Here is a 13722-nt window from a genome sequence, read left to right on the forward strand (position 1 = left end):
GGATGCTGGCCTGGCCTCTGGTGTTTTGTTTTTTTGTGATCTTGGGCTGTGATATGAATGAGCGTATTCCTTACACTCCAAGAATCAATGGTTCTTGTGTGTCTGTGCCACTTGGTGTTCTTCCCCCACTCCCAAAACTTTTTTTTTAAAACAAAAGTTTCAGATTTTCTAGGGATACAAGAAGGCCACTGTCTCCCTGTTCTGCCTCTCTGTCTCTCGCACCAGTGCTTTTAAGTAGTACTCAATTGATTTAAGAAGTACTCAATGCAATGATTCTCAACCTTCCTAATGCTGTGACCCTTTAATTTGGTTCCTCATGTTGTGATGACCCCAAAACCATAAAATTATTTCATTGCTACTTCATAACTTTAATTTTGCTACTGTTATGAATTGTAATGTAAACACACAATACACAGGATCCTTGTGAGAACCAGACTTGATGTTTAACCATGTAAAATATGGTGGTAGGAATTTGGGAAGATACAAACATGAAAATAAGACTAAATTCTGCAACTAAGATCCTAATAGATCACTATAAATGACCCAAACAAACACCTCTGTTGGAAACTGCTAAGGTATTATATACATAGTTTAACATACTATAGATTTTATGCTGAGTATGTTGCATGGCCACAGTGAATCATGAGCTTGAGCTAAGCTTGGACTGTGTTCCAAGACTGCTTCAAAAAGAAACATAAATAGGTTCTTAGTTGTTTTTTGAGCCATCTCTCCCACCCCAGGGACATTTAAAAACATGTTTTATCTTTTAGCTTTTGTCCAAGCTTATTAATAAAATTATTTAAAATTACATTTTCAAGAACCCATTAAAGTAGATAAACTAAAATTAGCTACTATCAAATAGCCTTTGAAGAATTTTTTTCCTATGGAACAGTTTCTGACTGATTCCTAAGACTTACTACTAATCTTTCTTACAAAGCTCTGACTTCTTTGTTGCTATTTTGAGGATGCATTGAACAAATAACTCCCTTGGCCTTCTCTTTTCTCACTCTGTAGCCCGGGCTGACCTTGAACCCTGGATCCTACTGCCTTAGCCTCTACACATCCTACACACCCTGCTCTAATTTTTAAAAAGGGGGGGGGATTGTGTGTCTTAGTTACTGTTTTATTGCTGTGACCAAAACAGTGTATAAAATAAAGCCTTTAATTGGGGGTTTGCTCACAGCTTCAGTGTGTCAGTCCGCGAACATTTATGGTGGGGAGCACAGCTGCAGGCAGGAAGTATGGCACTGGAGCAGGCTCTGCTCATATCTGATCTGCCAGAGAGAGCAAGACTTAGGCTATTGAAACCTCTAAGCCCACCCTTAGTGACAGAGCTCCTCTAAGAAGACCACATCTACTCCAATAAGGCCATGCGTCTTAATTCTTCCCAAATATTAAACTATATGAGCCTAAGGAAACCATTCTTACTCAAAACATCATGCTATGTTTGCCCACATGTTTTTGCAGATACCCAAGGAGGATATTGAATGTTCTCTTCTATTGCTCTCTGCCTTATATGTTAAGATAAGTTATCTATCTGAACTAGGAGCATACTTATTTTAAATCAACTAGGCTGCCTGGCAATCGGGTTCCAGGGATCCTCTTGTCTTCCCCCTTCCCTCTGGGTAGCTCTGCTGTTACAGGTGCTCACAGATATACCTGGCTATTTACATGAGTACAGGGGATCCAAACTCCAAGCCCTTATGCTTGTGTGGCATGTGCTCTTACAAATTACGCCATCCATCTCCCAGCCTAATTTTTAATATACCAAAATACAACAAGATTGATCCTCTTAACTATTTTTAGGTGTATAGTTTGATAGTATTTACTATATTTTTAACGTTGTACCACTTCAATACTATCCCCTCTTCATGATTTCATCTTGTAAAACTGAAACTACATGTATTTCAGTAGTAATTCCCCTCTTCCTCTTAGCTCCTGGCAACCAGCATTCTATTTTAGATCTGCAAGATTTTAACTTTTAAGCCGGGTGGTACTGACGCAAGACTTTAATCCCAGCATTTGGGAGGCAGATGCAGGTGGACCTCTGTGAGCTCAAGGCCAACCTGGTCTACAAGAGCTAGTTCCAGGACAGGCTCCAAAGCTACAGAGAAACCCTGTCTCCAAACAAACTAACAAAAACTGACTTTTAGGTAAGTTGTACTTCATCTAAGTGGACTCTAAAGTATTCATCATTTTATAACTGGCCAATTTCATTTAGCATAATGTCTTCAAATGTTGTCCATATTGTAACATATGTCAGGATTTCTACATACAAGCAAGACTCTTATATGTCGACAGTACATACTTAGATCATGTTTTAAGCATTCTGCCCGTCTGTCTTTTGTTTGGAGCACTCAGTCAATTTAAAGTGACAAAATTTCCTCTTAAGGCTGTTTTTGCAGAGCGTTTTCCTTACCGATTCATCCATGGTGGACAGTGGGTTACTCCCATAGTTTAGCTATGGTAAAGTGCTATGAATATGACTTCTTAAGGAGCTCTTTGAAACTGCTTTTTCTGTTGGATCATATGGTAATTCAGTGTTTAGTTTTCTGAGTAGAAGAATTACCCGGTATTTCACAATGTCCTGTTCTTAAGAGGCATATACTCTTACATTTAGTTGGTTTAGTGAATTGTTCAGGTTCTCTGGGTTTTTGTTTATAATTTGGCCTTGCTGGAGCTTGGATGGGGCCTTACCCTAGCAGACAAAGGCTCTGCTGCTGACCTGTGCCCCAGGCCCCTGGCTTATTTTCTGTGCTGTCATTCTCGATACTGAGTTGGATGTTGAAGTTTTTTTGGTTATTTGAGACAGGGTTTCTCTGTTTAGCCCTGGCTGGCCTGAACTAGCTTTGTAGACTAGATTGGCCTCGAACTCAGAGAGACCTGTCTGCCTTTGCCTCCCTAGTGTTGGCCCCTGGAGGATATTGAAGTCTTAACTATGGTAGTAGAACTGTGCTTTCAATTCTGTCAGTTTTCACTGTCTACATTTTGATGATCTTATTAGGTGCATAACTTTATAATTTTTTAAATATTATTGCTATATTCCTTTATCCTTTAATCCCAGCACTTGAGAGGCAGGTGGATCTCTGAGTTCAAGGCTATCCGGGTCTGCAAGAGGTCTACAAGAGCTAGTTCCAGGACAGCTAGGGCTGTTACGCAGAGAAACTCTGTCTCAAAAAAGCCTAAACAGACAAACAAACAAAAATCAAAACTGGGGCTGGAAAGATGGTTCAGTTATTAAAAGTACTAACTGTTCTTTCCAGAGGTCCTAAGTTCAAGTCCCAGCAACCACATGGTAGCTCAAAACCATCTGAGTGGGATCTGATGCCCTCTTCTGGCATGCCGACATACGTGCAGAGCACTTATACCTATAAAATAAATAAATTAGGAAAAAAAAAGCACTGGAGGACCAAGAAGGCTGAGTCTGATGAAGCAAGACTTTGCTGATACACTCCTCCTAGACAAAGGGGTAGAGAGAACAGCCCTTACTAGAGAAAACCACGGGGCTGACTGTACTACCCAACATTTAAAAATAAATAAGTTAATTAATTAAAAAGTTAAAAAAAATTAAAGAAAAAAAAAGCAACCAAAAAAAGAGGGAGGAAATAAAAAGCTAAGGTTGGTCTCGAGCTGGGATTTCTTTTGCCTCCATCTCCCAAGTGCTAGGATTGTAGGCTTGTACCACTAGCCCAATGGAGGACTTTTTCTTCTCATGACTCTGAATTTATTTCATCTGGAAAACACATATTTCTGGGAGGAGAAGTTTGTTACTGTGAAGTTTACTTTCTTTTGACATCTGGAAATATCTTCATTTACCTCCATTTTAAACAGCAGTTTGACAGGGCATGACCCCTACTGGTTGATAGGCAGGTTTTGTTTTATTTTCTGTGTGTTTTGACACTTGAATATGTTGGCTCAGTACCACCTACCTCTAGAGTTTTTTGTACATGTGCATGGTGGAAATTGAACCCAGAGCCTCATGCATATAAAATACTTAACCACTAAACTATGCCTCCAAAGTTTTTTTTTTGGTTCGTTGTTTGTTTATTTTAAATGGGGAATTATTTACCTAGTATCATATCTTGTGAGTAAGGTGTGTGTGTGTGTGTGTGTAGGCTAAAGGTTGATACTGATATTGGTGACTTCTTCTGTCACTACTCACATTTTTTTGAGACGTCTCCCAATGAATCTGAAGCTGGCCAATGAGCTCTGCCTGTTTTTGCTTCTCTATTGCTAAGGTTCTAGAAATGGGTCATTGCCTGGCTCTACAGGAATGCTGAGGATCCAGACTTAGTTTTTCTGATTGCACATCAGACATTTTATTAACTGAGCCGCCTGCCTCTCTGTTCCTAAGCCTAGTATTATAATTTTATTCATTGTGTGTATGTGGGAAGGTATACTTTTCACAGCTCTGTGTGGAGGTCAAAGGACAACTTGTAGCAGTCGCTTCTCTCTGCCATGGGGGTCTGAGGAATTGAACCCAGGTAGATCATCAAGCACCTTTACTTAGCTGTTTTATAAGCCCAAGTCTACCATCATTACTGGAGAGATTGTATGTAATGAGTTGCTTCTGTCATTGTACTGTGTCTCAGTATGGTTTGCCTTATCTTGAAATTTTTTATAGATACATACATTCATACCTGTATCAAATTTGAATTTGTTTGTGACCATTATTTGATTAAATATTCCTACCCTCTTCCTCGCTCCCTGTTCTAGGACTGCTACAGTATGCGTATGGTTCACATCACATCATTTATCCCCATGGGCCTCTACTGTTTACTTTAGTATTCTTCCTTTCTACTCAGATTTAATCACTTCTACTTTCCTGACTTCAAACTTACCTGCCTGTGTATTGTGCTTTGGAAGTTGTCTGGTACTTTTCATTTGTTCCTGTAATCTGCAGGTTCAGAATTTCTTTTGGACTTATCTCCTTATTGACATTTCTCTTTACTCCTCTATCCTTGTTTATCTGCATCTTCTCTTATGCCTTCCAGCATCTGTAAGACAATTGTTTTAAACCAGGTATGGCACATATTCCCTTGCAATTCTAGCACTTGGTATGCTGAAGCAGGAGGATTACAAATTCCAGGTCCAGTGAGGTCCTGTCTTTTGTTTGTTATCCTTTCTCTTAAGATCATTGTTTTAGACTTTGACTAATGGGCCTGCCATTGGCCTTCTGGTCTTTTTCAGGAACAACTTGTAGGGATTTATTTTGCTTCTTTGAGTGGCCAGAGTTTGCTGATGGTTTGTTGTTCAGTGTCTGTGTTGAATCCCAGCCGAGGTGTATCCTTGAGGTCTTAGATCGTTTCTCACTTGTGTTTTCCCTGGGCATGCACAGTCACTTCCTAAGTTCCCCATAAATGCAGTTGCTTTTGAATACCCTCATTTTGAGGTTGTTGTTTTGTTTGTATTCTGAGACAGATCTACCCATGTAGCCAAGACTAGCCTTGAACTAAATCCACTGGCCTCAGTTTCTGCAAAGACGTACTATCGCACTGGCTACTAATATCCTGAATTTTATTGTTTGGCTCTCAAAAGCAGAAAAAGAATGCTGAAGGGACAGATGAGTGCTGGTCCTTTAAATTCTTCACAAGTCACATCAGTTAGAGAGGCAGTTGTTTGCATCAGCAGGGAAGACAGGAAGTTTCAACAATGGCCACCTAATTCTGAATAGCAAACTGGGATCAGCTCTGCTATGTGGGGGACAGGATGCTTTATGTACCCTTTGGCTTCTGCTTTTGTGTGCAGTCTGCTACAGGAACATGTGGAGGATCACCCCCCATGGAGTTAGAGGGTGACAAGTTGGTAGCTGGTACTGTTCCAATTGCCAAAATTGATTAAAATTAACTTCAATAGGCCGCATGTGTAGTGTGCATGGGCTCAGGGTTTGATCCCAGCAAACTCTGTTTCTAGTCTATAACTTACCCTGGAAGTTGCAAGCCATCAGTTGACACCATAGTTCTCAAGTAGTACTACCAGATAAATTCTGCCAGTGCTGGATTCTGCTGTCAGAGTGGGATGACAGGTTCCTGCTTCTTCCAGCCTCAGCTAGCATCTTTACAGAGGTCTCTGCAGTTCTTATCCTTTTGGGAAGGGGACGGTCCATTGATTCTCCTCTTAATCTGCTAGTGTAGAAGTCATTTTCCACGGGCCTCCTAAATTTTTACTACTTTTTAAATAGCTATTTTTACACTATTGAAAGTTGCATTCTTCTTTTTTTCCCCTTCATCCTCCCTGTAATGCCTTTATTGACTATGAACTACCATTTATATTTAAATGGCTAGTGAGTAGGCTTTGGGGGAAAAAAAAACACAGAAGTAGACCATTGTGTTGGAGTGTTCGGTTTTTGTTGGATTGTTTCAGTTTGTCTCCAGTTTGATCTTGTTATGTGTACTTGCCTAGCTGCTTCAGCTGGATTGTGAGCTCTTTGATTGCCAGAGATATAATTGTCTATGCCTCTTAGTTACTAGTTTATTGTTTTCTGCACAGTGTATCATACCATTGTTTCACTTACCTAAGTCAGGAATGCTAAATCATTGATGTATGTGACAAATGGGCAATCATTTGTAATCCAAGGAAGGTACTTACTAATGTACTGTACTCCCAGACAGTATATTTGTTCCCTTTTTCCCCATACTGAAATGATTGACATTCTAGCTGTCTAGCTAATGGGTAGTAAGTTTATACTTCATCGAGCAAATTTAGTTTACTGACTGGATTTCATTATCTTAATTTCAAGTATTTCAGTTCTCCAGAGATATCTTAGAATAGCAATAACTAATGAGTAGAATGGTGTTGGAGAATGAGAAAAGGCCACTTAGACTATTCATCTCCTGCCTTTTCTTTTCTTGTTTTTCCTCTTAATTAATATACTCTGAGAAAACATAATTTTTCCCAGTCTGATAATAATACTCTACTCATGCAATGAAGCCATTCAGTGTTTCATTAAAAACAACAGCTTCGTTGAATGGCATCCACTCTTAACGTTTAGCCTGCACACTGAGTGGTAATGAATATGTTCATGTTTTTTTTATGTCTTAGGGTAAGCCAGGAGGAAGCAAATGTATATCTATTAATGATTCTGTCTTTCCAGTCCTAACAGGGGCTTTACAGAAATGCATTGTATGAGCGGCCACTCGAATTTTGTGTCTTGTGTGTGCATCATACCCTCAAGTGATATATATCCTCATGGACTAATTGCCACTGGAGGAAATGACCACAATATATGCATTTTCTCGCTGGAAAGTCCAATGCCACTTTATACTTTAAAGGGTCACAAAGATACTGGTAAGTATAACTTGATGTTTTGTTTTGTTTTTAGTTTGAAGACTTTCAGTTATAATCCACCTATCTTTTTTTTCTCGTGTTTTGGATATGTTTGTTAGTGGAAACCTTTATGGATCATCTTAGTTATGTAAATTTTCTGTTATAAATTTACTTGCAGATTTAACAATTAGTATATTCAAATAGTTTTTACCTTTTGGTACTGGGGATCAAATAATTTTCATGTGTACTAGGAAGCCTCTACCACTGAGCTATACTTCAAGTCTATATAAATATGAAAGATAAAGTATTGAGTTATAAAAGAGACTGTGATATTACTATGCCTCATAATTTTTGTTTTCTTTTTTGTATAAAGAAGTTATTTACTTAATAAAACAAAGAGTTTTGTTTTGTCTTATCTTGTAAGCTAATCTCAATTATCAACACATCAAAACACAGAGTGAGAACGATGTGTTTAAGGGTATGATAAAAAATTTTTGTTTATTTTTCAAGACAGGGTTTCTCTGTGTGACTGTCCTAGCTGTCCTGGAACTCACTCTGTAGACCAAGCTGGCCTCAAACTCACATAAATCTGCCTGCCTCTGCCTCCAAGTGCTGGGATTAAAGATGTGTGCTACCACCGCCTGGCATGGTATAATTTTTGAAGGGAAAATACTTTGAAATATCATAGCTCTCTGTTATAAAATGGTGTGTAAAATCAGTGTGGTTATGTGTACTTGTTTTTATTTTATTTCACTTTTTAAGATTTATTTTTATAAGTGGGTGTGTTGGCATATGCCTTAATTCTAGCACTCAGGAGGCAGAAACAATCGGATCTCTCTGAATTTGAGGCCAACCTAGTCTATAGAGTTAGTTCCAGGACAGCCAAGACTATACAGAGAAACCCTGTCTTGAAAAACAAACAAACAACAAAAGGAGATGTATTTTTATTTTTTGTAATTATGTATGTGTGTCTGCATAGACACCTGGGTGCAGGTGCTCGTGTAGTTCAGAGACAAGAACTCTCCTGGAGCTGGAGCTGGTGCTGTAGGTGGTTGTGAGCCACCAGATATAGGTGCTGGGAGCTGAACTCAGGACCCCTGAAAGAGCATATACACTGATAGCTGAGTCATCGCTCCAGCCCCTGCACTTACTTTATACATATAGTGTTTGTAGAAGCTTGGGACTTGATCTATAAACACTTAAACTTAGTTTCTATAAGGAATGTGAAATTGTGTATATGTAATAATTTAAATGCAGAGTGACACAAATTTAAAGTTGTTTCTGTTATGAAATAATTTAAATGTATGCAAATTAGATACTTGGTGTTTTATAGTGAGTTATTAAATCAATATATATACACAGGAGTAAATAGTATAAAAATCCCCTCTATGAGTTTCCATAGCTTTAAGGATTATCAGTGGCTTATATTATTTAATTTTCTTCCTCTACCATGGTAGAGGAAGTTTTGGTATTTTTTTTTCTATAAGTATTTCAGTATATATCGTTGCAAAGTTTTTCTGTTAAGGGTTAGTTATTAAATGTTTTAGGCTTTTCAGGCTATATGGCTGTTATAACTCCTTAATTCACACAAAAGCATGAATCAGAATGTCTATTTTTCAGTAAATCTTTAGGGCTTCTCACATGATAAGGAAGTGTTTAGCCCTGGTCTATCCCATAAATTGCCCAGGGTACTCTTGAACTCATTGTACATGTACCATAGGCAGATCTTCAACTTGCTTAGCCTCTGGGGTAGCTAGGATTATAGGCTTATCCCACCAAGTTCATTGTATGGACACTTGAAATGTGTATTTCATGTAGTTTTTGTTTCACCAAATGTAGTTTTAATTCCGCTATCACTTAAGAAGATAAAATTGTTTGGCTTTTGTGGGTTGTAAAAAACAAATGGTTAAAGTGTATTAATTTGCTGATTTTTTTTCCCCCACTAACAGTGATTCTGTGTGTGAGTGTATGTGGGGGTGGGGGAAATGATGAGCAGGAACAGCCTTGGCTGTTGCTCTTAGAATGCTGCCCACCTTTCTTTTTTCTTTTTTCTTTAAATTGACTTTGGGCAAGGTGTAGTGTTGTACACCTTTTAATCCTAGCATCTTGAACTTAGGTCCTCCTGCTTGTAAGGCAAGCCCATTGCCAACTGAGCTTTCTCCCCATCCCCAGCTTTTTTTGTCCTAAAAGGAAGAAATAGCTGTATTATCATTATCATACTTCAAACAAACAAAAATTCTTACTATCAACTATCTAATGAATATTTACAGTTCCCAACTGACTCAACATCTTTTTCATGCTTTGAATCCTGACCCTGCCAAAGTCCATTTGCCAGTTCTTTAACACTCCTGAAGGTTGGGTAGCTCATAACTGCCTGTAATTCCAGTTCCCAGGGTATCCAGTACCCTCTTCTGGTCTCTACAGGCACCTGCACACATGCAACATACACTCATACAGGCATATACACATAAATGGAAATAAGAATTGAAGCAAACAAGCCCTAGAACTCTGAGTATTGCCCTTATGGCCACAAAGCTTCTAGCTGACTCAGAGCGGCCTTTTCCCTAGACATTCAGGCACCAAAGCTTTTCATCTTGATCACTGTGTTCCCTCACAGCTCCACTGAATAGAATTTTATTGGCTAAGAAACTGTCACTTCACAAATTTACTTAAAAATTATAATACTTTAGAAGCTTGCCAGGTTGAGCATTTGTTCACATGAAAATATACTAACTAATTACTTTTCCCCCTTAGTTTGTAGTCTTTCGTCTGGAAAATTTGGGACATTACTTAGTGGCTCATGGGACACCACTGCTAAAGTCTGGCTGAATGACAAATGCATGATGACATTGCAGGTATCGTTTCTGTGTGGATATTTTAGATAATAAGTGGAGACTGAAGATTCTGCGGCATCTCAGGTTGATACCTTTGTTACTTACAGGGTCACACGGCTGCAGTATGGGCCGTAAAGATTTTACCAGAGCAGGGCCTGATGTTAACTGGATCAGCAGACAAGACTATTAAACTGTGGAAGGCTGGAAGGTGTGAGAGGACTTTTTCAGGTAATGTCAGTGTTAACAACTTATATAATACATAGTATTCTTCTCACCTGCTCAATTGTTTATTGTTTTTCCTCGGAAGTTCAGAAGCTGAAAAATGGTAATTTTAAAAACTCAGTATAATTGGGACATTTGGGTGAGTGTGGTTTTGTGTGTGTTGTAATGTATGGAGTTAAACTAGTTCTTTGATTCAGTGAGGCATCCGTTGTATGATTATTTGTTTGTGGACTTTCAGCTTTGGGAATTTGAACTTACTCCCTTGTACTTTAAAGCACATACTTCTGCTGAACAACACCATCATCCTCTGCTGACTAATAGGAGCGTCACACTGTTTATTTACTGTAGACCATTAATATTTGGGTGTGAGCTTTTATTGTTTTTCCTTTTCATTTTCCTTAAAAATTAAAGTTCCGGTGGCACATTCCTTTAAGCCCAGCACTCAGAAGGCAGAGCAGGTAGATCTCTCTGAGTTGGAAGTCCAGCCTGGTCTACTATATCTTGAGGGTTTTGGAAATCATCTGGAGAAGATAGAAAAATATAGAATAACTTTCTATGACTGGGGATAAACAATATTGCTAAATGGCATTGATTATCAGACCACTTTGTACAGGAGAAAATAAAATTTCTATAACTTGAAAAATTAGGTTTCAGTATTCATAAGTTTTATGGTATTAATAAGCTGCCCAGTGTTATCAACCAAATGGTGCATTTTATTGATTTGTATTCTTTTTTAAATCCAGGGCACGAAGACTGTGTAAGAGGTTTGGCAATTTTGAGTGAAACAGAATTTCTTTCCTGTGCAAATGATGCGAGTATTAGAAGGTGGCAGATTACTGGCGAGTGTCTTGAAGTATACTATGGACATACAAATTATATTTATAGCATATCTGTCTTTCCAAATTGTAGAGGTAAGATTAATTTATGGTATATGCTTAAATTTTTGCTATTGCATTCCATTCTTTATAAATTTCTGTGACCACCTTTATATTAATTCAGAGTAGATGACTATATTATAAAAAGGCCTTTGAGTGTCTGAGGAGAGACTTTGTGTAACTGATTGGTCTAAAGAATAGAGTGTAAAATATGAAATGAATAAAAATATAATTTTGAAGTTGTAACAAGTTACAAAATCTAAAATTAATTTTAAATTAGTTATTGCATAGAAAAACATGATCTATAAATATACTCAATTTTATCTAAACAAATTTTTCTTCTGTTTTCATTAATTTTAGATTTTGTGACAACAGCAGAAGACAGATCTCTGAGAATATGGAAACATGGTGAATGTGCCCAAACAATCCGACTTCCAGCTCAATCTATATGGTGCTGCTGTGTGCTGGATAATGGTGACATTGTGGTTGGTGCGAGGTATTTATATTCTAGTCAGTCAATAAATTTTTTGTGTTTAGGTGGTTGGTTGGTACTTGAGTGTGCATAAGTAAACCATAGAAATTTCAGGTGAACTGGGTAGACTACACATTTTTGTTACTAAGTAAACAACAGTAATAAGAACTTTTCAAGACCTGGTACAGTATTATAAATTGTATATTGAAAACTCCAAATTCCAAAGAAGTTAGAAGAAAAACTAGCGATCTGTATGGGAAAACTTTCTATAAATGTTAAATTGGATTTTGAAAATTGAGTAAGAAAAGAAATTGGAATTTCTGTCAAGAGATAACACAATTTCCATTTATGGAGTGAATGTTGTAGATGAGGGAAATGCTGGAGGATTAAGGTTGGAGGATAGCAAATGGTAGGTGCGATGGAGCTTACCTGGGGCCGAGATTCAAACTAGGTTATTTAGGATTGTAGCGCTTGAGCAAGACATGGTCAAATTTAAGTGGAATTTGTGAATTATACAGATTGGGTTCAACTAGAAGTTACATTGGGAAGGAAAGCATGAATTGTTCTAGGAATGTGTGGTTATAAGACACTGACCTCACAATACTAATGATAAAATGATAATTCCCATTAATAAAAATAGAAAAGTGGGAGAATTAATTTGGTTCATAAAGAAGGTAATACTTTGACTTAAGACTTGTTGAGTACTGTCTTGCCACACTGCAGTGGATCCTAAGTAATGAGATGGAATTCTAGTATAACAACCGAGCTTGAAGATGTACACAAAACTGTCTCTGAGTGAGGAAATCTAGAGGGACAGAAGACTAGCAATGAATCCTGTGGAATACTCTGACTATAGAAAGATCAGTAGGTTAAAAAGGACACAGGAGTCCAGATGTCAGAATTCAGGGAAATGGAAAAGGTTTTGGAGGGAGCTTAATGTCAGTGATCTAAGTGTGTAAGAGATTGAAGAACAGAAAGAAAGAAAAGCATTTGGATTTGTTTTTGAAAGATGGTACATGTTGTTGCTGATACATTTCAGTAGAAATTGTGGGACAGTAAAGGAAATGAAGGGGTAGTTGTTAGAGGAAAAGACTGTAACTAGACATTGAGAGCAAGAAGAAGGTGACAGCTCTGTGTAGAAGATTTAACAGCTCTCTTTTAGTTTGGTTGGAGCAGGGATTCATTTTTTGACATAATATTTCACAAAGCTTGGTAACAGTCAAAGGAAAATAAGCCAACCAAGAAAGTGAAGCTGACATTAGTAGAAAGTTAAGAACTATTCTATAGCATTAATAGTTTAACCAGCCAGCGGGACTCCCCACTTTATTAAAGCTGAGAAAACATAGTCATAAGACTAGAATATGTTCTTGCGAATATAGGATGAGGCCTACTGTTTAGCCATTCAAATGGAACTGTATTTTTATCTGAGCATATTGAGCACCTGCTGTATGATAAGCCTAGGTTGGGTCTTTGAGTATTTTATAAAGTGAACTGGCCCTTTTTTGTTTTGTGGGGTTTTTTGTTTGTTTGCTTGCTTTGTCTTTTGGATTTTTGTTTTGTTTCTTTTGGGGGGTGTGTGTGTGCACATTTAGTTTTTGTTTTGTTGTTTTGATTGCTTATTTTCAATTTTTTTGTTTTGTTTTCAAGACAGGGTCTTGCTGTAAAACCTAGGCTGTAATTAGAAGTATATGCCACAATGTCCAACCAACCGTTTTTCATAGTGTACGTTGCCTATGTAATAGTAATTTTAAGAAGTAAATACTATATTTTTAAATTATCACAGTAAATATTTAGCATAGAATTGAATATTGTGCTGGTCATAATGACACTTACCTGTAATCCCAGCACTTGAGAGTCTGAGGTGGGAAATCACACATTCAAGACTGGCCTTGCTGTGTGCACATACCTGTCTCAGAAAAATTGAATGCTGGTGTATAACTCTGTAGAGCCCTAGCCTAATGGATACAAGGTTCTGGTAGATTCAGTCATTGGCAATTTTTTTAGAAATTGAAAATTGTGTTTAAATGTATTTTCTCTTCTTTACCAGCAACTT

General features: G+C 37.7%; 1 protein-coding gene and 1 non-coding gene across 3 annotated transcripts in view; both read left to right on the forward strand.

The window, feature by feature from the left end:
* Positions 1-13722, forward strand: part of Plaa (phospholipase A2 activating protein) — a 32575-nt gene that overhangs the window by 3722 nt on the left and 15131 nt on the right. The window contains exons 2-7 of one of the 2 annotated variants that reach the window (XM_085686259.2): positions 1936-2153; positions 7094-7287; positions 10021-10121; positions 10208-10328; positions 11066-11233; positions 11558-11693. In XM_085686259.2, coding sequence (XP_085542385.1) covers positions 7116-7287; positions 10021-10121; positions 10208-10328; positions 11066-11233; positions 11558-11693 — 698 coding nt within the window. In that variant the 5' untranslated portion in view covers positions 1936-2153; positions 7094-7115. The remainder of the gene's footprint in view (positions 1-1935; positions 2154-7093; positions 7288-10020; positions 10122-10207; positions 10329-11065; positions 11234-11557; positions 11694-13722) is intronic. The other variant, XM_048453068.3, reaches the window with a different exon arrangement.
* Positions 3401-3528, forward strand: LOC125412731 (small Cajal body-specific RNA 4). The gene has a single exon (XR_007235677.1).

The sequence above is a fragment of the Myodes glareolus genome, chromosome 3 (assembly GCF_982192425.1).
Source record: "Myodes glareolus chromosome 3, mMyoGla1.1, whole genome shotgun sequence".
NCBI classification, from domain to species: domain Eukaryota; kingdom Metazoa; phylum Chordata; class Mammalia; order Rodentia; family Cricetidae; genus Myodes; species Myodes glareolus.